Source organism: Megalobrama amblycephala, linkage group LG20 (genome assembly GCF_018812025.1).
Source record: "Megalobrama amblycephala isolate DHTTF-2021 linkage group LG20, ASM1881202v1, whole genome shotgun sequence".
NCBI classification, from domain to species: domain Eukaryota; kingdom Metazoa; phylum Chordata; class Actinopteri; order Cypriniformes; family Xenocyprididae; genus Megalobrama; species Megalobrama amblycephala.
The window spans coordinates 7,872,735-7,898,849 of NC_063063.1; the positions used below are offsets into that span (position 1 = coordinate 7,872,735).

At 36.2% G+C, this 26,115-nt stretch overlaps 1 protein-coding gene and 1 non-coding gene across 6 annotated transcripts; one reads left to right on the forward strand and one right to left on the reverse strand.

Annotated features, from left to right (window-relative positions):
* The first annotated feature begins 1,371 nt into the window (after nucleotides 1-1,371).
* Nucleotides 1,372-26,115, forward strand: eef2k (eukaryotic elongation factor 2 kinase). 5 transcript variants are annotated; one of them, XM_048170922.1, is made up of 19 exons: nucleotides 1,372-1,528; nucleotides 6,936-7,220; nucleotides 8,459-8,515; nucleotides 9,884-9,984; nucleotides 12,553-12,613; nucleotides 12,745-12,782; nucleotides 14,206-14,377; nucleotides 14,500-14,649; nucleotides 14,742-14,874; nucleotides 16,080-16,207; nucleotides 16,648-16,843; nucleotides 18,073-18,128; nucleotides 18,270-18,347; nucleotides 19,585-19,641; nucleotides 20,566-20,700; nucleotides 22,997-23,185; nucleotides 23,279-23,403; nucleotides 25,645-25,823; nucleotides 25,984-26,115. In XM_048170922.1, the coding sequence occupies exons 1-19, from the start codon at nucleotides 1,406-1,408 to the stop codon at nucleotides 26,091-26,093; spliced, it is 2,373 nt and encodes a 790-aa protein (XP_048026879.1). In that variant the 5' UTR covers nucleotides 1,372-1,405; the 3' UTR covers nucleotides 26,094-26,115. The 5 variants fall into 5 exon arrangements, with proteins under 5 accessions (XP_048026879.1, XP_048026881.1, XP_048026880.1 ...); XM_048170926.1 differs by lacking the exon at nucleotides 1,372-1,528 and adding an exon at nucleotides 6,311-6,576; XM_048170924.1 differs by lacking the exon at nucleotides 19,585-19,641.
* On the reverse strand, nucleotides 5,304-5,385 carry trnal-uag. Its single transcript has one exon. It is a non-coding gene; the product is annotated as a tRNA-Leu (tRNA).

A 26,115-nucleotide genomic window follows, 5' to 3' on the forward strand; every position in this document is an offset into this window, starting at 1 on the left:
TTAAATCAGTTCATGTGAGTACAGTGGTTCAATATTAATATTATAAAGCAATGAGAATATTTTTGGTGCGCCAAAAAAACAAAATAAAATAACGACTTATTTAGTGATGGCCGATTTCAAAACACTGCTTCAGGAAGCATCGGAGCACAAATGAATCAGTGTATCGAATCAGCTGTTCGGAGCATCAAAGTCACATGATTTCAGCCGTTGGCAGTTTGACACGCGATCTGAGTCATGATTCGATACACTGATTAATTTATGCTCCGATGCTTCATGAAGCAGTGGTTTGAAATCGGCCATCACTATATAAGTCGTTATTTTGTTTTTTTGGCACTCCAAAAATATTCTTGTCGCTTTATAATATTAATATTGAACCACTGTACTCACATGAACTGATTTAAATATGTTTTTAGTAATTTTTTTAGTTCTGAGAAAGAACCATTCATCCGCACAGCCATAAATGTAGTTCTTCCACAAAATGTATTATGTTTTTTTTTAACCGCTAAAGAGCCAAAAGTTACATAGTGTAACTTCTAAGTTCTACACATTACTCACACATAATATCAAGACTGTACTAGTTTTCTATAAAATGTGTTTCAATGATGTATGGTGCCAGACATGTGTTTGGACATGATGAAATGAAGTGACCCACTTATACGACGGAGAGAAACCTCACTCGTTGGTCGCCGCCTCTGTTGATATCATACGCTAGTAGAGTAGTGTTGTTTGGTGATGCAAAGAGCGAAAAGTAGACGATGGAACACTAGTGATGGGCAGATCGAGGCTTCATGAAACACTGAAGCAGCTGAATCAAATGTGCCGTAATGATTCGAGGCTTCGAAACAATCTGACACCCGTCTCCACGGTGACCCCTAGTGGGCAGAGCAGTGCAAATGAATTTCAAAAGTTTGATTTAAAGTAAAATCAATTAAATGGAATTAACTAATCATCTAATAAGATTAAATATAGAGTGTCTGTATAATTTGTGTTCTTTTATCAATTTTAAAGGCTTGTTTATCTGTTCCATGGCTCAAGCTAAACAGGCCAATAAGAGATTAATAACTACCATTATTCATTTTAATTATTCTAATGTATAATTAAAACATCTACAACTGTATAAAACTGATCGGAGATCAGGTACAACCATAGGGTAAAGCCCTAGACACTTGTTCAATAGTTCTCAGTGAATCTGCATGATTCATGGGCTCACTTTATCATCGCCCTCTATCGGTGAACCATTGAAATTTCGAACTGTTTCGAAACAGTGATGACGTAATGAAGCCTCGTTTACTAAAATCACGTGACTTTGGCAGTTTGATACACGCTCCGAATCACTGATTCGAAACAAAAAGATTCATGAAGCTTCGGAGCTTCATGAAGCAGTGTTTCGAAATCGGCCATCACTATGGAACACACGTGTTGTTTTATAGCGCTTTACCAGCTGAGACTACGGGAAAATCGGTACCTGTACTGCCGAAAAAGGAGAAAAGATATGAAGCCAGAAGACCGACAAAAACAAAAAACATCGGTAGGAGACATGCACCAGATGGAAAGATTTGATGACGGAGAAAATCCCGAGTAGTGATGTCCAAGCTAGCTTTTTTTTTTTTTTTTTTTTTTTTTTGCTGGACGGGTAAGGCAAATTACTTATTGCGTAGACTGCTTTTTAAAATTCTAAAACTAATATCAGTGTAATTTACATAAAGGCCAATTCAAACCGCACCGACAACAGCCAACAAACGCCAACAAACTCGTCTGTTGGAGTTTGTTGGATCGGTGTGAAACCCCTGTTGGCGTTTGTTGGCGTTGGTCGGAGTCGGTTTTCACCCGACTGAACATGTTTAATCGGCGTTTGTCGGGTTGTGGAATGTCTGCGCGGTGTGAACAGTTTTCCAACAAACGGCAACAAACTCTGACGTAATCTGACCTGGCTACGAACCGTTGCCATGATGATGAGGCAAGTCCCCTGCAAAGACAGCTGTTTGATCGCGCCCGCGCCTCACACACAACAAAGTACTGGAAATGTGACATCGCAGCTTGTTCGTTATAAAAAATAAAATACAGTTAAAAAAATAAAAATATACAAAAGGTACAATAGTCCATAGTGCAATCCGTGCCATTCAGCAAGAGCAGCTGCTCCACTTCACCGAAAGAGAGAGGTAATTTAACCACTATGAGAGCAACGCAGGTTTACCTTCAGTTACGTTTTTAATAATTCGTTTTGGCTTGTTTAGCTACATGGTTGTATATGCTTATGGGTCTCGTTAATAAAAAAAAAAAAAAAAGTTTAAAAACCGGTGTATTTTTGTTTTGCCTCAATACTTTAATACAATGAAAATATATATGATACTATATTATTAATATAATAAACTTGCCTGACAATATTGTTAACATGGTTACATTATGTAGTTGTGGAATTTTCCCAGTCAGACGTCACTCGTTTGTCGGTGTTTGTTGGGGCGGTGTGAACATGACAGTTTTTTCTCATAGAATTCTAAATCCAACGGCCAACTTGTTCGTTGGCGTTTGTATATGCACGGGTTACTTCCTGGTTGTCGTTAAGCCAGCTCGGGCACTTCCGGTGAACTGTTAGCTGTTCATTCTGTAGTCGTTGTACATCGACACAAAACCATCTATGGTTGACTTTTTAATGTTGTATTTATATTTTAATGCAGTTATTACATTTACCTAATTTGGCAATAAACCAGTTTTATTGATTGCAATAAAGACGAAGCTATTGGGACTGTTTAAAAATGCGTGTCTGTAATTAGACACACACACAATTTTTTTCCCCAGCACTTTAAATGTTATTTTTAATGCGATGACCACAAACATAATTTGTTCATCCTTCTGAGATTGTCCCCATTGTAAAACCGAACGTTTAAAAATGTAGGAAATTTAACATTTGATAAAAAACACTTATTTAAAAATAAAAAAGACAGTAATTGGCACTTTAACCAGCAGGTGGCGGCAAAGTAGCATTTATTTGCGCACATATCAGCCATTTCCTCTAAACGTTTTTCACTTCGTTTTTGACTAAATATGAAACATTATAAAATAACTAGGTTTGAAAAACATTTTGTCAATGTGAAGTATGAAATATTCACAAAATCTTATGAAAAACAATAACTTTTATTGTGAATTAATTACACAGAAAGCGAGCACCGCGCTCTCCCTTTGTAATCACAGCAGATGTCAGTCAGTGCAGCGCAAGATCAATGATTTCAGCAAACTTGTGAAAACACACATTTTATTCAATTAATCTAACTAAAGTGCACAATAAATATTTAATTTTTGAAGCTTTTTTTCACATAAAAGTGTGAAAACTAATGGTCGAATTGAATTTAGCCGAGGAGGAACATTGAGGTACGTCTTTATTTATTTATTTTCTAAGCTGTCTTACGTTTGAATAACTAAATTAATGCTATGCGCCTGACTATTTAAGTGACTATATTCTGATTATAAACTAAGTATTACACTACTGATGCTCAACACACCAGCAAATGACATCTCACCGGAAGTTATCGAGCTGGCTTATATTAATGCGGAAGTTCTAAAGAACGCCAACGCTAAGAACAGCGATGCTAACGTTAGATAGCTTAAGAACTAGCCCACTGAATGCAGCTTTAAAACTTCCATAAAGCGTATTACCCTGTATCACAACAAGATTAATACTGCAAAAAATATCATGTCTTGATCACCTGGACAAACGGCTTGATATACCGCGTTTCCATGGGCGATGGTGAATATTAAGAGTTCAGACCGCTGGATGGCGCATTTGACTAAGTATTTCTAAGAGCTGTGTAGCATAAATACATTTTAAAGTTTTAGATCTTCAGACCACGTTAGTCTGTGTTCCAGATTTGATGCTTAAAGGGTTAGTTCACCCAAAAATGAAAATTCTGTCATTTATTACTCACCCTCATGCCGTTCTACACCCGTAAGACCTTCGTTAATCTTGGGAACACAAATTAAGATATTTTAGTCTGAAATCCGATGGGTCTGTGAGGCCTCCATAATGACATTTCCTCTCTCAAGATCCATAAAGGTACTAAAAACATATTTAAATCAGTTCATTTGAGTACAGCGGTTCAATATTAATATTATAAAGCAACGAGGATATATTTGGTGCGCCAAAAAAACAAAATAACGACTTATAGTGATGGCCGATTTCAAAACACAGCTTCAGGAAGCTTCGGAGCACAAATGAATCAGTGTATCGAATCATGATTCGGATCACGCGTCAAACCGGCAAACTCAGGGAAAACTGCTGAAATCATGTGACTTTGGCGCTCTGCTGAACAGCAGATTCGATACACAGACAGCAGCATAGTGTGGCCCAGATCCGGCCCACATCTGGTACATGTGGATTACACGCGGACCAGATGTGGGCCGGATCTGGCCTGAGACTATGTTGCTGTCAATACTGATTCATAATGCTCCGATGCTTCCTGACGCAGTGTTTTGAAATCGGCCATCACTATATAAGTCGTTATTTTGTTTTTTTGGTGCACCAAAAATATTCTTGTCGCTTTATAATATTAATATTGAACCACTTTACTCACATGGACTGATTTAGATGTGTTTTAGTACCTTTATGGATCTTGAGAAGGGAAGTGTCATTGCTCCCTATGGAGGCCTCACGGAGCCATCGGATTTCAACTAAAATATCTTAATTTGTGTTCCGAAGATTTACGAAGGTCTTACCGGTGTGGAACGACATGAGGGTAAATAATAAATGACAGAATTTTCATTTTGGGTGAACTAACCCTTTAATAATTTGACATTTAATTTTTCATAAATGTTTTATGAAGTTATAAATTATGAAAGTTGTACTGAAAATGTAAAAGTTCTGGAAACCTTGCCAATCATGAACAGCTTTTTGATCTTCATAAATTGAACTTTTATATAAAACCTGATTTTTCGTTCTCTCTAGTGCACATCACTGGAGCTCTTTATATTTTATTTATTGTATTTTACTTAAAGTTTTAAAATTTTAAATTGATATTCGTCTGTGAGAAGCACTGCGGTGGAAATTAATACCATAGGCAAATTAGCATTATACAATTTTATATATATATAAAAATATGCATTTGTAACACATTTTTGAAAAGGAAAACATTAAGTTGGGAAACAACATGTTTGTATGATTACTATGATAATAAAAATTATTACATGATGTCCATGATATTTTAGTTTAGTAGTCCATAGAATTTAGTTTAGTTGACCAATGTTCAGTTCTTCATATATACGGTTATAGCTATGGTTTTCCGATTAATTACATGGAGATGCAAAACAATGTTTGGCAGCGGTGGGATTCGAACCCACGCCATCGAAATGACTGGAGCCTAAATCCAGCGCCTTAGACCACTCGGCCACGCTACCACGAGACAATATGGTGGACAGATTACATATATAAGTCTAATTATGATGATTATGATAACAACAACAAATAAACTGCTTGTTTTGGTAACTACTTTAGCGTCAACTAACATACCTGAACATCATAATAAAATAAATGCAGTTTGATACAGGTGTTATTAAACAGAACGGGTCAGAGAAAATGTCGACTCGCTTTTAACAAATACAGGCCAGTCGTTGATTATTTTTATTTGTTAAACCGAATAAATCATGTTCAACTTTTCAAAATATTGAAGTCTTGGAACAACTGTTAGTGTCACTTCGGACGATGCTGACACAGGCAATAAAAAGAAACCCAAGAACACGAAAATATCCGCTCGGTTCGCACACCACTTGACTTGGATGGGCAGTTCTGTTCTTTTCACAGTGGCTACGTGCAGCTAGTCCTCACCAGTGTGGAGGCTTGCCCTCCCTCGCGGATGTACGATTCTACTACGGCGAAGAGTTCTCTCATTAATATTAATTACGTAACGCGGCGTTCGCCAAATACGCCTACTTGATTTGATTCTGGAATGTGGCCGCTTGAAGGCTTGGCTTATGAATATTAAATTTACTTTACGTGTCCAGGATGCATTAGCATGAGTAAATTAATATTCATGAGCTTTGCCTTTGTCTTAGTAGAATTCGAAATATGCCACATCGGTCGATTAACAACATGTGCTCCCCATAAAAGGCCATGTGATTGACTGTCATACGGAATGTGATTGACTGTCATACGGAATTATTTTTCTTTATGCAAACTGTTTTATGTTTTTAAATGTATATTTGTTTAGTTTATATACATTTAAACAGCTAACATTTCTCTGAATTGAAATGAATTTATAACAACATGAATGTATTTTTGTTAAAGCCCACTAGAGGGCTAAATATGCGGCTCTGCCGTTGTCCTGAGTTATGCGGGGTTGGAGGAATCAACAAGGGAACATTTGCTCGCAGGCCAAGACACGTAGTACACATTTCTGCAGAGGCACAGTAAACCTGTCACTGTCCAGTCAGTGTGCTCGAGACACAACCGCAGCTGAGACGCAATTCACTGTTGAGTTGGCTTCCTTTTCCGAAAGGGTGTGAAGACTATTCGCGATAATTTCTTAATAATATCTGTTTCCTGATTTCGTTATGTCTTCAATCTAGAGGCTTTATTCATTCTAACGTAAGGTATGTGATATGCACTTTTGCTTATTCTTGTGCTCTGTAATTTAGTGGTGGTACTACCTTAGTGCTGTTAGGTTATGTTTTGTTGCTATTACTTAGTTATTATGCAACAAATTAATTTATTATAGCTTTAAATGACGTGGTAAGTTGAAGGTTTTAAAATGCGTCTGTCATTGTTTGACGGGTCATTGGAATGCATGAGCAGGAACAGGTTTATCTCAGACTGAGTTTAGCGAATACCTTCATCTATCAACTTGTTCTTGGTCATTCGTTTCTCAGCTCATTTAAAAAGTGTTTGCATTTTGAAACACTTTAAATGCATCTGGTAATGTAGTATTTAACACTAACGTGCTTGTTTGTAGTTTTGGTGCACAACACAGTGGGACATCATGGCTGAGGAGGAGCTCATGTTTAGCATGGAGGAGGTGGGCAGCCCCCTGGATGGACCTAGGAATGGATGTAATAAGAACAGAGTATGTTTTAAAGATTCCAATGCCAGTGATGACGATGATGAAGATGACCTCCGCATCTGCCCCATCACTGACGACCCTATAAGTCCAACCAAAGGCTTCTGTGACTACCCAAAGAACCTAGTTCGCAACCAGCAGCTTTCTAATTCATTGCCCAAAAACTCGTTTACATACAAGGTGAGTCTTATTCAGTTAATATGCAGTTGTAACACTTTTAAACAATACATTCTAAGAGGCTATACTTGACTTTAAATACAGTTATATATACAATACAGCACAACTTTAAATGTCTTACTTTTATTAAACTGTTACTGCATAATACAAATATTAAGGGCACAAACTTTAATTACAACCTAATTTTATTAAGCAAATTCATTAAGTAGAATCTTTCCTAGAAAAATAATGTTGGCATGTAAACAAATGCTATTTTTGGAACAGCATAGCTGCCATACTATTTATACCTTTTGTGTAGTTTACATGGACACTGTGATTTTGCCAAGTAAGACATATTTTGTTGATCCTGGAACAACATTCCTGTCTGAAAATTTAGTCATATCCCTAAACCTAAGAATAACACTGATGTAGAAGCACCTAACCCTGGTTGTAAGCCAAAACTTGACACAAAATGTAAACTTGTCCTTCAAATCTGATTGGTTGATTGGAATGTTGTTCCAGGATCAACAAAGTTGTGTACTTGTTGTACTTGCTCAAATAACGTTCACCTAGTTTACAGTGAGTACATGATACCTGCATAATCTTCTACTTTTTTGCAAAAATGTGCAGTATAGAGCATGCACTGTGTCCCACAAGTAGTAGTTTTACACATAAAATTATATCAAACTTTTATAATACTTGTTTTTATTTATGAATTACATGTTAGTAAGCAATACGGTCATGTGACATCATTGTAGCATACTTATGTTAGAAGCATTCATCATTGCATAATGCATGCTGTTTCACATTGTTTCAGTGGGTCCTGTGCAGTGATGTACACAGTTTACATCATAGCTGCTGTTACTACATCATTGTGTATGACTGTAATCCCGTATTGACCTATTGACCTATCATTATCCAGAACTTGAACTATCCATTTTCTATGGGTATTTTGGGGGTACTCCAAGAACATTCTTATCTTGTCCTTCTATCATTATCTTTCTATAATGATAGAAGAGATTGCCTGTACCACTGGTGAACAAAAATTGTGTTGTCACCAGTAGTAATAAAGTAATGTACAGTATGCAAAAACTGTTTCCTCTATCTCTGTGACACACTCACTTCCATATATGGAGTTTGAGCTCTCTTGAGCTCATAGTAAGCACTTGGTAACTTCCTCCTTCTCATGTACTGTAAATCATTTGTAAATACTAATATTTTTTGTGTTTAAACGAGTGGGTTTGTCTATTCCTCCAATTTAGAACAAAAATGACAATGAGCAGGACGTCAGGTTTGGCTCTTTAACTGAGAAAGGCCGGGTATGTTAAATACAAGTTTCTATTTCTACCCTTCACATTTTCTGTTTCTTTCCCTCATCTAGCCTGGCACCAAGCCTGGAATGCATGCTTTTCCCATATTTCTCCTATCGCCTTTTTCCTTTATACTCCTACTAAAAAGAATGATATCTGTTAGTGTTAGGGATGCAAAGAATGCTTGTCTTATACAGACAATAATATTTTTTTGCTTTCACCATTTTTGAGTCCAACATCCATATCTCAAAATCGAATCAACAAATGATACATAGAACCAAGCGTAAATTTTTTCTTTTCAATAATTGTTACACTCGGAAGTACATCACTGTTAGGTAAACAAAGATCTGTTGCTACTTCCATTTTATCAAAACTTTAAGCTCCCGTTTAGAATTTTACAGGCATAAAACTGTTTATAATGTATAGCAGAGATGGCACTTTTTAGTGCTCATTTATTCTAGTATAGTATAAGACTTCAGTATTGAAAAGTATTGAAAATTTAATATAAATTATCAGCTTCAAATATCACACTGTTGCAATTTAAAAACACAGCAATGTTAATAAACAGTTAAAGTTATTTGTTCATGATGCTATTGAATTCCAACTTAGATATAGTATGTAAGGTTAGTTATCAGTGGTAGTCCTGTACTCTTTAGGAGATGTCTATGTCTTCGTGATGTCTTGTGACACATGGGTAACGTTTCCATACTTAAGGGGTTCCCTCTAATGAAGAGCCCACATGTTCCTAGTGTCTGATGTATATTTGTACTCACTGTCTCACTGTGACCTTTCAAACGAAATAAATAATGGGTTGAATATATTCGGCCACATGTTCTAGGTTTACTGGCTATTTTGGGATATTGTGTGTCTGACACATGGAGGGTTTACTTCACTGATGATGACATTAGGATCACGTTGAGACTTTTACTATATAGTAGTACAATATGCTAGCTCTCTTACAGTTGTTACTCAGAATTTACAAAGCACAAGTTATAAAATAACCAAGCCTGGTGTCTACTCCTGACAAATGCTTTGTGGGATCACAGAACAGCGACTCTTTATCGGAGTATCAAGGAATGTAACAATTCTGATTCCCTCAAGATGTCATTTAAAATGATTTTCTGATGGTATTACTAGGATCCCCTACCTAATGCCTACTACATTACATTTTCAGCACTGATTCAAATTTTTCTTTGTCTTTTTATTCCTTCATGTCCTTTATTGTAGCATACCTCTTTTCCTCCTGTACTTACCTTCTTCTCTCGATCACTGTTTTGTGCTTGCACACATCCATAATATATAGAGTGGATCTTCAGCATTCAATCCATACAGCTAGGTGTGGAAGCATTTCATACATCTTCAATTTCTCTTACTCAGGCTACGTGGAAACATGCTATTCAGAAAGCCAAAGCCATGCCAGATCCTTGGGCTGAGTTCCATCTGGAGGAAATCGAGACAGAGCGCTGTACTCGATACAGGTGAGTGATTTTGAGGCCCTTTGAATGGTTAACCTACTGTTCAAAGAGTGGAGGTTTGAATCCAACAAAAGGCAACACATGAGCAGTGTTGGGGAAGCTGGTTGGAATCTGTAGACAGCCAAGCTACAGAAAATTGAATTCTTCGAAAAATTAATGTAATTGAATGAAGCTACTGAAAGGGTTAAAACATTCCAAACCCTTAAGACTTTTGTTCATCTTCAAAACACAAATGAAGGTATTAATATTGATCCATTAAAAGTCCATGCAACCAAAACTTTGAGGGTTGAAAAGTTTATAAGGAGATTGTTAAAGTATTCCATATAAATCAAACGATTTAATCCAAGTCTTTTGAAGAGACACGATAGCTTTAAATGATGAACAGATTTAATTTAGGCTTTTCCCCCCACATATAAACATTGATTAACAGACATCCATAGAGCACTTCAAATATGGTAAATGTTCAATCATACTTGCAAGTATGTTTATATTCATTCCTGTTTTGAAGGTAAATCTTGTTAAATTTTTCAACTACTATGTAAATACATATGAAATAAATGTAATTTTTTTTAAAGGGAACCTATAATGCCTCTTTTACAGAATGTAATATAAGTCTCTGGTGTCCCCAGAATGTGTCTGTGAAGTTTCAGCTCAAAATACCCCACAGATCATTTATTGTAGCTTGTCAAATTTGCCTCTATGTGGGTGTGAGCAAAAATGTGCAGTTTTTGGTGTCCCTTTAAATGCAAATGAGCTGCTGCTCCAGGCCCACTTTCAGAGGGCGGAGCTTTAACAGCTCGCGCTTCAGTTGCTCAACAACAACAAAGCTGGAGAATCTCACGCAGCCAAAATGACAATTGTCAGTAACATTGTTCAGGCTTACATTGTTCAAACCAGAGTCTGACTCTGATGGAGAGACTCTTTTATGGTAGTGGATTTATTTATGTTGTTGCTGTGGAGTTGATTCAACTCATCGACTAGCATGTGCTGTCATGTTAATCTTTTGTGCAAATCCAGCATTGAATTGTCTGTGAAGCAGTCCGGCGTAAAATGACGGCATGGCAACAGCACTCTACTACAACAACTCTTCCTCTTCTCTAATGCAGCCCAACATGGGCTCGCCCCCTTATTGGGTGTTCCTGGGGGCAGGGTAAGGTTTATGTAAATTTTCGGGGGCAGTGATGTCACTACCCCGAGAAGAAGTTTGTTGTAGTCCCTACCTGCCGTTTGTTGTAGTCTTTTTTTGTAGTCCTTAAACAGTAGTCCTTAAAGGTGCTCTAAGCGATCCTGGGTGGAGTAACTTCCTTTTGACGTTCGAAGTATTGTCAAACAAAACAGAGGCTAGCTAGACCCTCCCTCCTCCCCTCCGTGCTTCCTGAAACAGTCATGAACGCGCATTTAAAATCATTCTTGTCGGTTATTGGCTGGAGCATGATTATTATGTTTCGTGGTCCAGGCTGCACCAGGTAGTTTTTGTTGCCATTTTTGGAGCTTGTGGCGACTACAGAGACCGCGTTTTTTTTTTACAGTGTGTTCAGGGGACAGGCAGCTAGCGGATAGTGAGGAGATGTTTGCTGTATGTGACAAAAAATGTTTTGGCCTAAAAGTCAAGTCAAGTCAAGTCACCTTTATTTATATAGCGCTTTTTACAATGCAGATTGTGTCAAAGCAGCTTTACATTGATAACTGGTATATAATTTGAAGAATACTTAAAGAATAGTGTCAATGCAGGCAGATCAAAAGCACTGTTGAATAAATGTCAAGAATACTGTTGAATATCAAATGTCAAGTCAAAAACGCGTGACAACGCTTAGAGCACCTTTAATAAATTAACAGTTTCAGTTATAGAGACACAAAATACACCAAAAACTTATTTTGAAAACACCTGAACTACACTCATGCTACTAAAAAAAGTTCATAACATCTCTATTTTTAATGAGTGATTCCCCAACACTCCACATGAGATTGACCCTTGTGCCCCATCATCACTGAACCTTCGGTTTCCTCCTGCTCCCAGTCTGAGTTTACCACTGTGCCACACCACAGACCCCTGACGCAAGTCTAAATCAGTCTCAGAAGATTTCATGACATTTGCCATTGCATGTTAAATAAGAGCACTGTAAGTAAGGTCAGATAGACGCAGACTCAAGCTCTAATTTTAAACATTTGTAACTTCACACCTCTAAAATATCCCTTGACCTCCAGCCAATGGTTGTGTGTTATTAAACAACTGTTCTGATGGGTTGGTCTACATGATACAGAGTGTTCTGGTCCACAGAAAAAAACAGCACACATTTACTTGCGTAAATACTGGGTGTTTGCATTTAGGACTGTGCTTATCATGCAGTATTTGCTGTATTAACTCTTTCACTAACTGTCCCTAAGAAGAAGAAAATCACTTATTATCCTCATAATATAGAAGATACATTTTTTTTATTGTAAAATGCATTTACATTTACACCTCCAAGTAGCTCTTAGTCACGTAGTTTGAAGGGAAAGGGTATCTAAAGCTAAATTTAATGTGATTTACATTGGTCTAAACTGGTGTAAACTTGTATTCTTGCTCTTTAGATACAATGCGGTTACTGGTGAATGGGCAAAAGATGACATATTTATCAAGATCTCCTCTCAGGTACTTTGGCACCATCATACACTTGTTTTCTGTATGATCTTGAAGTTGCAGTTCTGCAACATAAATATTTTGCTAATACTGATTATTATGTATTCTCTTGGATTATTAATTGGGATATATTTCTTTTACAGCCATTTGGAAAAGGAGCCATGAGAGAATGCTTCAGATCGTGAGTCAAGCAAATATATTGAATATATATACCCTAGACTAGGTAAATATTACTGTTTTATTAATGAATATTGGAACAGAAGTCAAAGTGTTCTTTAGGTTTTATTCATCTTTTAGCCTTTTTGCAGTTAATGTTTATAATAAAGTTTTTATAATTTTTTAAAAGTATGAATATTCCATGTAATTGCTTAATTGCTGCCATAAAAACGGCACATTATTATATTAAAAGGATTAGGAAAATAGAAAAAAACCCCTAAATTTCCAGTTTTACTTTAGTAGAAACCAAAGACGCTTTAATATATAATGTGTTTTATTAGACAGGTGAGCAAACTAATCATTGTTAAATAGCTCAGCATGGTTAGTCTTATTGTTTGAAACACTTTTTTTCTTGATTTACTACAAGTACCATGTTTTTACCATGCCTCAGAGACAACACTATTTTGTCAAGTGGCTAACATAGCATGATCAGAGAGAACTTTTTCCATCATACCATATGAAGAGTTTGGTTCCAAAACGCAATAACTCCATTTTGATTAATTTGAGTAAAAAGGTGTTTTCTTTACCAAGAAAGTGGCAAGCTGAAAACCACTATTTTCTGTTTCAAACTTTCACATAGCATCTTGTGGTTAAAAAAACATTAAAATTCAAATCTACATTTTGATTTTAAAAAGTTTATTATAAAAACGTATTTTTTTCCCCAAAATGCAATAAATCCATGACACTTTTTTTTTCAAAATGCAATTAATCCATCAACATTACAGTTATTTTTCAAATTGAAAATACACAACAAAGTAAGTTGATTCACATATATGAGAGTCTAAACTTTGCCAATATTTATCTTATATACAGACATTTTACTAAAAATACAATCGGCTGTCGCTCTCAAAATAAATTCAATGGGCCATCTTGTTAATGTAATAAATTATTTGTCATTATTTATCATTAATAGATGTAATACATTAGCTCATCCATAAACATGATTTCTGCCCGAGTCTGTTAGATTGCTTTCCATGGAGGTGAAGATGACAACTCCCATGATTCCACGCTCATTCATGGCGTCATCAAGCTACGCCTTTGTTTTGAATAAGCAACCTCTAGTGGCAAAAATTACATATTGTGCCTTTAAATTTTGTTTCTTTTTAAAATAAGGTAGTTATTTATATTATAGGTTATTTATTTTGTTTGTGTTCTGATCTCAGAAAAGTTATTGTTGCTGCAGCACACTTTATGCGCAAGCTTGAGCACTTAATTTATATTTTAAATGCTCATTATTATGGTTTAGTATTTCTCCCCCGTGTAATCGACTTAAATGAACGTAAAGTAAATTCTTTATTCAGGGGGCAGCCCTAAATTTAATACTCTCATCTCTTGTTTTAAAATGGATTTTTGTTGACCTGTAGCTTTCTATTCCCTTTCATTTACAGGAAGAAGTTATCAAACTTTTCCCACAGCCACAACTGGAAATCAGCCTCAAACTACGTGGCTAAGCGCTACATGGAGACTGTGGACAGAGAGGTTTACTTTGAGGATGTGAGGTTACAAATGGAGGCTAAATTATGGGGCGAGGAGTTCAATCGCCACAGGCCTCCCAAACAGGTACTTCTTTGATGGATGTAGTTTATTATGATCATAAAACATGGCCACATTTTTGTGCAAACCAGGTTTGATCACTCAAAACGGGTTTTATGTGCTTCTTTAACGTATCTTATCATTATTAGGTTGACATCATGCAGATGTGTGTTGTGGAAATGACTAGTCGCCCTGGGAGCCCTTTGTTTCACCTGGAACACTTCATTGAGGGGAAGTATACAAAATACAACTCCAACTCTGGTTTTGTGAGGGACGATAACATACGGCTTACACCCCAGGTATATTGTCAAGGATGTATCAAATCTGAATCTGTTGTCCCAGTGAAATGATGTGTGATTATTTATTGGCAATGATGTTTTTGTGGCTTTAGGCATTTAGTCATTTCACATTTGAGCGCTCTGGACACCAGCTGATAGTGGTGGACATTCAGGGTGTTGGGGACCTTTATACAGATCCTCAGATCCACACTGAGAAGGGGACTGACTTTGGAGATGGCAACCTGGGTATTTATCAATATCCTGCATTTTTTCTCCTTATAAACTTGAAGACTTCTTATAAATTTGATTTGTCTTAAGCATGAGTAGTGTAAGCATGAGGAACATTTTAGTGATGTACTGTACTGAAATGTTGTTGACATGATGTTGAGCCGGCATTGTGCATATATCCTGAAAAGGAACTTTCAATGCTCGTGCTGACTGGCACATTGCAAAGTGGGCTCACAGAAAAGCTGGCTCTCTAAGAAGGCGATCGCGAATTTGGGATGTGGTCGATGTTAAAATGTGTTATTAAAAACAATAAGCAGTGTAAAAGAATTCAATGCGGTGCACGTGCTGACTGACACACAGCAATATGTCAAAAATGGATTATTCATGTAAATGCAAAAAGTGAAAGTAACGTACTGCTCTTGACTGAATAATGTTTTTTTTAGCTTTAATAAGAATAAATTTATATTTAATTCATATAGTGAAAACTATGTAATATTTTATTTTTTACATTTGATTTATTCAATTTCTGTTCTAATTCTAACTACATATTAAGTAAACCTATTGTACCTGAAAAACTTAATTTGTTTAATTCATATTTTTGTTATATTATTGTATTTGTCTTATTGTTTGTAATTTCCTGACATTTGCTACAGACAATTTGCTACAGAAATTAGATAAAATAACACAAAATAACTATTTTGTGATATATATCGTTATCGTAAATTAAAAATTTGGTCATATCGTCCACCCCTTTTTGACAGTATCGATTTCTCGTTTTTAATCGATCTTCACTTTGATGAACTGAGATCTTTTAGTCTATGCTGTTTTAAATACACAAATCATTATTTGTAGTGCACCTACCATCCAGTAATCAAAATAAGCTTTGTGCTTTTTTACTTTTTATATAAAAAACTAATTCTCAACATTAAGAAAATAACTGAAGAGAAGCATTTTGCTAAATATATGCACTATATTGGACATTCATTATATTTTTACTTAACCTGTGCCTTCATTATTTAATGTTAATCTCTCATCAAAACAATGTTTTTTTTTTCAACAAAGAATTGGAGTAGAAACATTATTTATATTATTAAAAATCAATATAAAACTGCTTTTTTAATCTGTGCATTTTAAATATTATGGTTTTTAGCTTTCTGTAAAAAAATGGTTTCTTTGCATCACTAGTAATTGTTGCCATATGTGTATGTGTGTGTGTGTTCCAGGTGTGCGTGGCATGGCTCTTTTCTTCCACTCTCACCTGTGTAATAAGATCTGCAGGAGTATGAACCTCACTCGCTTTGACCTGTCCCCTTCTGAATATGCACAACTGGACTGCACCAACAAATTGCTGGTTTGTACAAGATCCTTCTGTAAGCTATAAACGTAACCTGGGTTCAACAGTTGGATTGCCTGGGGTTAGTGCGAGAAGTTTGGACCAGTTGATGGGACCTTCCAATATGGACGGTGCTATATTTATATGCTGCAGTGATGACGTATTTTTGTAGGCCATCCTGGAAGTAGCATCAGCCTGGTTCCCTCGACAAAAACCTCATAGGTTTTCCATGTTTAATGAAACATGCTATACTAAAATATTATACTTTGGTTCTGATAGTTAACTTAAAAATGTGGGTGTTTTTGTGGTGTGGCCAGTGAAAATATCATCATATATAAATAAAATTCTTATCACTTAGTCTGGAATTCACAAACTGTTGCAATTGGTTATGCATTTGGAACATTTAAACACACATTTCTGAAAGTTTTCTAAATGAATTCATTTATTTTTCTAAGCAGAATTCAGCCCAGACTGTCCTCCGCGGATGTGAAGAGCAGTGTGGTTCGCCCAGGGTGCGGACAACCTCTCTCGGCCACATGCCTGTTCTCCTGTCCCGGCTCTCTGAGACTTCCTCAGTTGATGAAAACAGCGAAACCGACTCGATTCCCTGTTCTCCACTTAGTATGGGTGTTTCTGCAGGCCGATCACCCATGGGTAATACTACTAACCCAGTACTATGTGTGACTGCACTTAAGTAGCCCATCTGATTATTAGCAAATCCCCCTTAAGACAAGTCAGCATATTTTCTATGTAGGTAACAAGCGTTTAGTTGCAACTACTTGAATGGAGAAAAACTGAAATATCCAATACTGTTAGTTAAGATACTTTCAGTGTGTTACAGTTGCCCTCAACTGAAGACAACAGACATAACAAGGAATAAATCCTTGCATTTCTAGGCGTTTTTTGAAGTACCTCATGCAATCAAAATTTATCAGCTGTCAGTATGTTGCAACCACCTGGAAACACTTTTTTTTTTTAAATACATGTATTTAAAGTACTAGAAGTGTCTTCACTTGTTGTCAGCTGGCCGAGAACTGAAGTGGGCCTTTGACTGTCTGGTTGTGATGTTACTATAATTACCAGTTCGTTTCTATGGGAAAACAAGAAAATACTTAGTGGATTTAGCTATTTTTAGAGAGAAAAGTTTAAACTTTTTAAATGTCTAAAAGTTATTGTGTTTGACACTTACAAAGCAAAAACACATAACCATCTTTATTTTGACAGCAGTATGGATAAAAGAAAACTGCTATAAAAATATGCGATGCTCTAAATGTGTATGTCTGCAGCAGTGTGACTTATCTAAATATAGCCACATTTATCAGAAATTTCCCTACAGAAATGACAATGAATGGGTAACTATGGTAGTTAGGGTTTGTTTTCTCTAATGCTAAATTATGTTCCCCCTAGAGAATGATGCACTGCAGACTGTCTCTATGGCTTAGCTCATGAATATCAATTAGCCTGGTGCTGATGTTGCTAAGTAACCTTCTTGGGCCAGTTTGCACTGACCTTTTATTGTTTTGATGAATATTATAAGCACATATATCCTACTTTACATATATAAGGCTTTAGTTGAGTATACACAACTGTAATGTTGACAATTTAACATTATGATTGAAAAAGTATCGACAAAAGTGGTTTGTACCTTGATTGGTACCACTACATATTAAAACAGTTTGTTTAAGGTTTTCTTCAGTTTATCTGCACAAATAAAACTGCAAGATATCAAGACATTCTAGCTCAAAAATGTAAAATGCTCTATAGTATGTCAGGTGCGTTCTGTACAGCCTTAGCACTGAATTTTTTATTTTGGGACAAATGTACACTAATTTTTAGTAATTTCACCACCACTATTATGTCTCTCGATTTATGTTTCATAACAGGCTGGTCATTTATGAATGAAATGAATGAGACACATCGAGCTAACACAGATCATAAGGTCAGTTTGTGAAGAAGAATATATATCCACTGTTGACAGTGCTATTAAATTCAGTGATATTTTGTGGAAACTTATTTGATTTAAGTTGCAAAGCTGATTTATACTATTTCTAAACTGATTAAACTGTACTTGCATTCACAGGACTCAGAGAATGGAGGAGACAGTGGTTACCCTAGTGAGAAGCGCAGTGAAGGAGACTTAGTGGAACATCATAGCCAGGTACTGATTATCAGCTGGCAAGACAATGCAAATTCAGAATCTTATATTATATTATATTATATTATATTATATATTAGTGTTGTCAAATATACTGATATTTCAATATGTATCGATACTGAAACATCTGAAGTGGTTCCAATACACCTTTTCTGCAGTATCGATACACCGATACCAGCTGCGAGTCCTCATTCTCTTCTCTCTGATGGCAAATTGGCACACACCCGCCTCCTGTCACTCACTCGTCTCATTTGCTCCGGTCGAATAATGCATAATTGTGCATGATTTTAGTCATTCCTGCAGGTTTCAGGCTCAGACCACCGATCTATCCGCTCTCATATTGCCACCTCTCAAACAGCTTGTGAGTACCAAATTGAGTTCTTTTCCGCTTAAACGGTGAAATACATACAAAATTATGTCAAAATATCTTCTTGGAGAGTATTCAGGTGAACACTGTCAGTTTTGGAATGTAAATAGAGAAAACGCATGTCATGTAACAGTATATTAGATCCGTGCATAAGCTCTTAAAGTGACAGCAGCCTGATAAACCTGCTGCTGTCTGTCAGAACAAAAGACAAAGGGAAAATTACTTGCTGCTCTTGACTGATTAACTTTTGTAACTTTTTTTTTTGTGAGCTATTACAACAAAATTACCCAAATTATCAAAAAATGATGAGATGATAATAACAAATTATATGTAAATGGTGGTATATATGGCAGTTTTCCCTGTGGTTTCGAAAAATGGTATCGAGTATTGAAATTTTTCATGGTATCGTATCGAAGTTGGAAATTCCAGTATCATGACAACACTATTATATTGTATTAATCACAACAGTTTTTTTATCCGGCACAAAAGCAATGAGGGTTTTGGATTATTGTCAGCATTAAACCTGAACAAATACAGAATTAAATTGAAAATAAAATAATTTACAACTGTTGTTTTGTTTTTGTTTTTTAGATATAGATATTATATAGATAGATCTGTTGATAATATAGATATTTAAAAAATATATATTTTAGTTCCATGCAACTGAGAAATTAGAAAAAGCTGAAATTAGAAGCTTTTTTTCTTTAAAATTCTTGCTTGTTTTCTTTGTTACTCCCCAACAAAGTTTCCTTTCTATTGCATTATAAACCTGTTATGTGCTGTGCTTACGTGCAACATAAAACGCAGCAGTAATAAATTTTGGGTTCCTAAGATATGTGATAGTAGGTTTTTAATTCATTCATCATTATTTAGGGACGTCCCTTCTACAACAGACATTTCTCAGAATCGGATGAGGACAGTGTTCGTCGGGTAACTACAAAACTGTTGATAAAGTCCCTGTATCTAATCATGATAGTCACCCATCTCCCATTGATTCCTAATCTGTTCCTTCTCATAGAATGTTGATTTAAAGTGGTGCTGTCTTGTAATCCACCTTTTATCTAAACTCTAAACCTTTTCATCTCATTATTCTTCAATCTTAACTCCTTTATCTCATCTTACTTTTAACCTCCTCACAAGTGGAAAGCTCTCCTTTTCCGTACTATAAACGCATATGCTGGGTTCCCACAATCATGGAAAACCTGTCACTGTCAGGGAATTTTAAAATTGTGATTTTTGAATGGCATGTAAAAGTCATGGAAATTTCTCTTGTTGTGCTTCATTGACTAGCAGTTGCTGTTTGTGAGTGAATTCTATTAAAACAATACATAAAATAATTATAATAAAATAAATAAAATAAAAAACATTCTGGAATGACTGGAGAAGTCATGGAAGCCAAAATATGTGGGAACCCTGCATGTGATTTCCTGCATGCATTGCTTTTTTAAATATTTGAAGATTTTAAGTGTTTATTTTTTGTGGTTTTCTAAGTCTCACAGATACTTCTGTTATCCATATGTAAGGATTCAGGGAATGTCATATATTAAAAAAAGTGAAAGCAGTTACATCTAAAAACTTTTTAGTTTGTCAAATGACAACCGTTTTTGTTTACAATAAAGGAACACTTCACAAATCAGCAATGCGCTGTATTTGATATCACAGACCAGCGCTCTAAGCTATATGTTGTCCCTATACAAGGTCTATTTCTGACCTTGGTCTTGGCCAGTAATGGATAAAAAAGTGTGGATATATTTAAAATTTGGGCATGGGACAATTCATGAAGTCAATTATGTTGTCATTTCTTGGCTCAGTTATTATTTTATGGATAATATGTTTTTTTGTTGTGCCTCTCAGCTGACAGAAGAAAAATGGAGTTTTTACCATTCATCTCGCTCCCACATACACAGACCATCGTGTGTGGCAATGGAGGTGGAGAGACTTAATGCTTTGCTTATTGAAAGGAAAATTGGCAAATCCATCCTTGGCAAGGTAAGAAACTGTGCAATGTGTTTACAAACCTGGTCCTGAAACTCACAAATTTTTCTTACTTTTTCTGACTTAAAGGCATCATTTCAGCCTTGAAAGCTAGGGTAGGCAATTTCAGAGAGGCTAGCAAGCTAACTTTGAAAGCATAAGATCCCACCCTCCCCCGCCACAGCACTTTCTAAAGCGACGCCTCCTCTGAAACACATGAACAAGTACAGCAGAGCAGAGTCTGTGAAGCGTCACTAGAGACGGCATTATATTACCTGAAGTCTCAAACCATATAACATTACAATAATAATTAAGGTAAACAACTTAAAGAGCTAGATGTAGATTAGGTGCAGAAATTGAATAAAGTAATCTAATGTAAAATAGCACTGCATAGTCTTCACTGTATAAATTAAATATAGATGAATCCTTATTAAAGTTATACAAGTTATTCAGTGTTTTTTTGCAGTGAGTCTGTTTGATTAACATTAAAGGTGCCCTAGAATGCTTTTTCACAAGATGTAATATAAGTCTATGGTGTCCACTGAATGTGTTTGTGAAGTTTCAGCTCAAAGTACCCCATAGATTTTTTTTAATTAATTTTTGTAACTGCCTATTTTGGGGCATCATTAAATATGCGCCGATTAAGGCTGCTTCCCCTTTAAATCCTCGCGTTCCCTGTCCCCGAGCTCGCAACTCTAATACATTGCATAAACAAAGTTCACACAGCTAATATTACCCTCAAAATGGATCTTCACAAAATGTTCGTCATGCATGCTGCATGCATGCAACAGTTCATGTAAGTATAGTATTTATTTGGATGTTTACATTTGATTCTGAATGAGTTTGAGGCTATGCTCCGTGGCTAAAGCTAACGTTACACACTGTTGGAGAGATTTATAAAGAATGAAGTTGTTTATGAATTATACAGACTGCAAGTGTTTAAAAATGAAAATAGTGACGGCTCTTGTCTCTGTGAATACAGTAATAAACGATGGTAACTTTAACCACATTTAACAGTACATTAGCAACATGCTAACGAAACATTTAGAAAGACAGTTTACAAATATCACTAAAAATATCATGATATCATGGATCATGTCAGTTATTATTGCTCCATCTGCCATTTTTCGCTATTGTCCTTGCTTGCTTACCTAGTCTGATTCAGCTGTGCAGATCCAGACGTTAATTCTGCCTTGTCTAATGCCTTGAACATGGGCTGGCATATGCAAATATTGGGGGCGTACATATTAATGATCCCGACTGTTACGTAACAGTCGGTGTTATGTTGAGATTCACCTGTTCTTCTGAGGTCTTTTAAACAAATGAGATTTATATAAGAAGGAGGAAACAATGGTGTTTGAGACTCACTGTATGTCATTTCCATGTACTGAACTCTTGTTATTCAACTATGCCGAGGTAAATTCAATTTTCAATTCTATGGCACCTTTAAATACACAGACAGCAGCAGGTTCATTAGGTTGCTGTCACTTTAAGACTAATGCACTGATCCAATATACTGTTACACACATGTTTACTTTCTCAACTGTTCACTTAAGACATAAAGACTTTTTGACCTAATTTTGCGTGAAATTGTTTAAGTGCAAGACGTGAAAGAGAGCTCCATTCAGTATTCGCATGCTGTCAGACATGGCTTTCTGGGTGCGCTTCGGATGTGGGTCTTCTTGCATCTTTTTGCTCTTGAATGTTTAAATCGGCAAGGCTTAAAAACATGTCCAAATGATAAACTTTCATGACGACACAACACTGGTCCAATCGGGACAGTGACAGTTCTATCAATGTGCCCTGCATGTGTTCTCTCTTTATTTCACGTTGAGTGCGCTTGTGTGAGAGAAAGAAACAGAGGGTGCTCTCAGCCAATCTCCAAGTCAGTTACATCCTAACTGAAATCGTACAATTTACTAGCCATTGGCTAATAAAATACATTTTTAGTCACCTCTCGTGAAATTTGGTTACATATGTGACTGATTTACTTGCATTGTAGAGGGTTGGACAGTAGAACAAACCTCACTGGATTTTCATGAGGCGCATGCACTTTTGAGCTTCTGTGTTTACCATATTTGACTTCCTCTATGTATGTTTGTCATTATCGTTTATGTGTGAATATATGGATTAGTTTTACGACACATTTATGACCTTTTTGGAGTGTTTTGTATGTGTGGACTTTCAGTGGAGGGACAGAAACCTTTTGTTTCTGTTTTGAAGATGAACAAAAGTCTTGAGGGTTTTGAAGGAGATAAGGGTGAATAGATGACGACAGAATTTTCATTTTTGTGTGAACTATCCCTTTAAGGTTCATCTGGCCATGGTCCGCTACCATGAGGCCGGGCGCTTCTGTGAGAAAGATGCCCCGTGGGACGAGATTTCTGCAATGTATCATCTGGAGAGGGCCGCCATGTGTGGGGAGCTCGAGGCTATAGTTGCCCTTGGCCAGTGTTATCTTCAGCTGCCACATCACATTCTACAAGAGATAGAATTAGAGGTGCTTTCAAATGGTCTCATGGTTGGTAACATATTGTTTTATCTCTCTGCCGTGCTTATACTTCTCTGTCATGTCTGTGTTGTTTCATCTCAGGCGTCTGAGGAAAACAGCAAGAAGGGCTTCCACTTCCTGCTGCAGGCCGCCGAGGCAGGAGACCGGCAGAGTATGATTCTAGTGGCACGAGCATTCGACACGGGTCTGAAGCTCCCTTCTGATAGGTGAGAAATGCTTTAATTACATTTTATCTGTATAGACAAAAATGTGTTTAGACAGGAGATCCTAGGCAGGAGGGAAATGTTTGGAATTTGATTTTATCCATTTCCAGGTCTGGACAAGTCAGAATATGAAAAAAGATTATTTTTCCATTAAGATTATGTTTCCAGACTGTTGTCCCTATTTAGTTGTCTAAAATATAAATTTGAGAATTTCTAAAAATAATTTGATCAAACAAGCAGAGTGTTTTTCATATTCATATTCATACCAAGATGTCACTGACTGCAGATAAATGAATGGAGCAGGAAACAGGTTTGAAACCAAATGCAAGCTTTATTAAATGAGAGCGTAGTAGTATAGGCCAGGTCAAAACAGGGGCAGACAGGAACAGCAAGGAATAGGCAGAGTCGTGGTCACAGTACAGGCAGTAGATCGGGGCAGGCAGATATCATTCACAGTCCAGGTAACAAGATACAGTCCAAAGGTATGCAGCAGAGAATTGTAACGGATAACAGACAGGCAGAATTGTACACAAGGGTGAAACAAGACTTCGCAATGATGTGTGGTGAATGAGAGTCTTTTATAGTCCGGTTAATGTGCTGCAGCTGGGTGTGGTGATTAGTGTGGAGTGTGTGCAGGTGACTGGCAGGGAGGATTATGGGAATTGGAGTCTGGGAAGTGACAGGAATCGTGACAGTTTCACACAACTCAATAAATTATATTACATGCATATTTACATTACGCAAAACTGTTTGTCTTTACCATAAGTGAGTCTCTTTTGATCTTCACTAAATGACTGAGCATTCAAAAAACAGCAACAGATAAAGGGATTGTGCAATTATTTAAATCACACTGTACTTTGTTTTTTGGTGATCATGCAGCAAGAAACCATGATTATATTATCAAACTGATATTTCAGAGGTAAATATATGCAGGTTAAGGTGTTTTAGGTTTCTTCCCTTTACGTATTCATGTTATCAATTTAAGAAAACCAATGCATTTGGTGAACATCATAAAAAAATCATATTTACAGATTACTGTACTATATACTGAATATAAATCTGAAAATAATGTGAAAGTTAGATAATTTAGATTTAGAGTTAGAGTAATAATGCCTGATAATTAAATTATTTCATCAGTAAATTTATAGTATAGCAAACAGTATTATACTGGTATTATACTGGATAACACATCCTGCCATTATTTTGAAAATAAGATTTTCCCCAAAAAAAAAAAAAAAAAAAAAAAAATATATATATATATATATATATATATATATATATATAAAAACTCTGTATGTGAACCACTTGCAGATTATCTGTGAAAATGTGCTTATTATTAATTGTAACAAAATAAGAGAGATTTAAATACACATTCAATGCTGCACATGGGGTTTATTCATTTTTGTTAGTACTGTCCTGAATAAGATATTCCGGCATAAAAGATATTTACAATATAATCCATAAGATTCAAAAGAATAGCTGAATTTATTAAAATGACCCATTTGCTAAACATAATTAAAGGGTTAATTCTGAGCAATTAAACTGAGAAAATTCTGTCATTAATCACTCACCTTCATGTCGTTCCAAACCCGTAAGATCTTCATTCATATTCGGAACACAAATTAAGATATTTTTGATGAAATCTAAAAAAAGGAACTAAAGACATTGTTAAAATAGTCCACGTGACTGCAGTGGTTCAACCTTAATTTTATGAAGCGACCAGAATACTTTTTGTGCGCAAAAACAAAACAAAAATAACAACTTTATTCTACAATCTCTTCTCTTCCATGTCAGTCTCCTAAGCAGTTGACGTAGTAAACACAGAGCAGCTCTTCAGTGTTTACATCCGTATTCTCAGTATTCTCATTGCTTCATAAAATTTAGGTTGAACCACTGCAGTCACGTGGACTATTTTAACGATGTCTTTAGTACCTTTCTGGACCTTGACAGTAGTAATTAAATTGCTGTCTATGGAGGAGTCAGAGAGCTCTCGAATTTCATCAAAAGATGAATGAAGGTCTTACGGGTTTGGAACGACATGAGGGTGAGTGATTAATGACAGAATTTTTATTTTTGGGTGAACTAACCCAAACATGTGACAAATGGTTTCAAAATACAACATTCTGACTACTAATATCATTAAAAAAAATCTACAGAGAATTCAGGAAAAGTATGGAATTTTAAAAAGAAAATCTGTAGGAACCCAGTTTAGAACTGGAACTTTTTTTTTTTTTGAAAATGCAGGTCTATGAACTGGACACAAGCCGTGCACTGGTACGACTCTGCCCTTAAGATGATGGACTATGACGAGGGCGGAGAGTTTGATGGGATACAGGACGAGCCGCGCTACCTTCTGTTGGCACGATTGGCTGAGATGTACCAGGAGGGAGGGTTCAGCTTGGATGCAGACCCCCAAAGAGCAGGTGAGTGTATCTCAGGCCACAGTGGTTCAGTACTCCAGATTTAACATCGGAAAATATTACCATAGAAGATTTTGGTCTCTAAATGTGTCGTGAATTTGCTGTAATGTTGTAAATTGGAGTTGTATGCATGTAAGAGTTATGATGTCTTCATATTTCGTAGGCGATCTTTTCACCGAGGCAGCTGATGCAGCTATGGAGGCCATGAAGGGCAGACTGGCCAATCAGTACTACATGAAAGCAGAGGAAGCATGGGCTATGATGGAAGAATGAAAGTACTGATTTGCAAAAAACA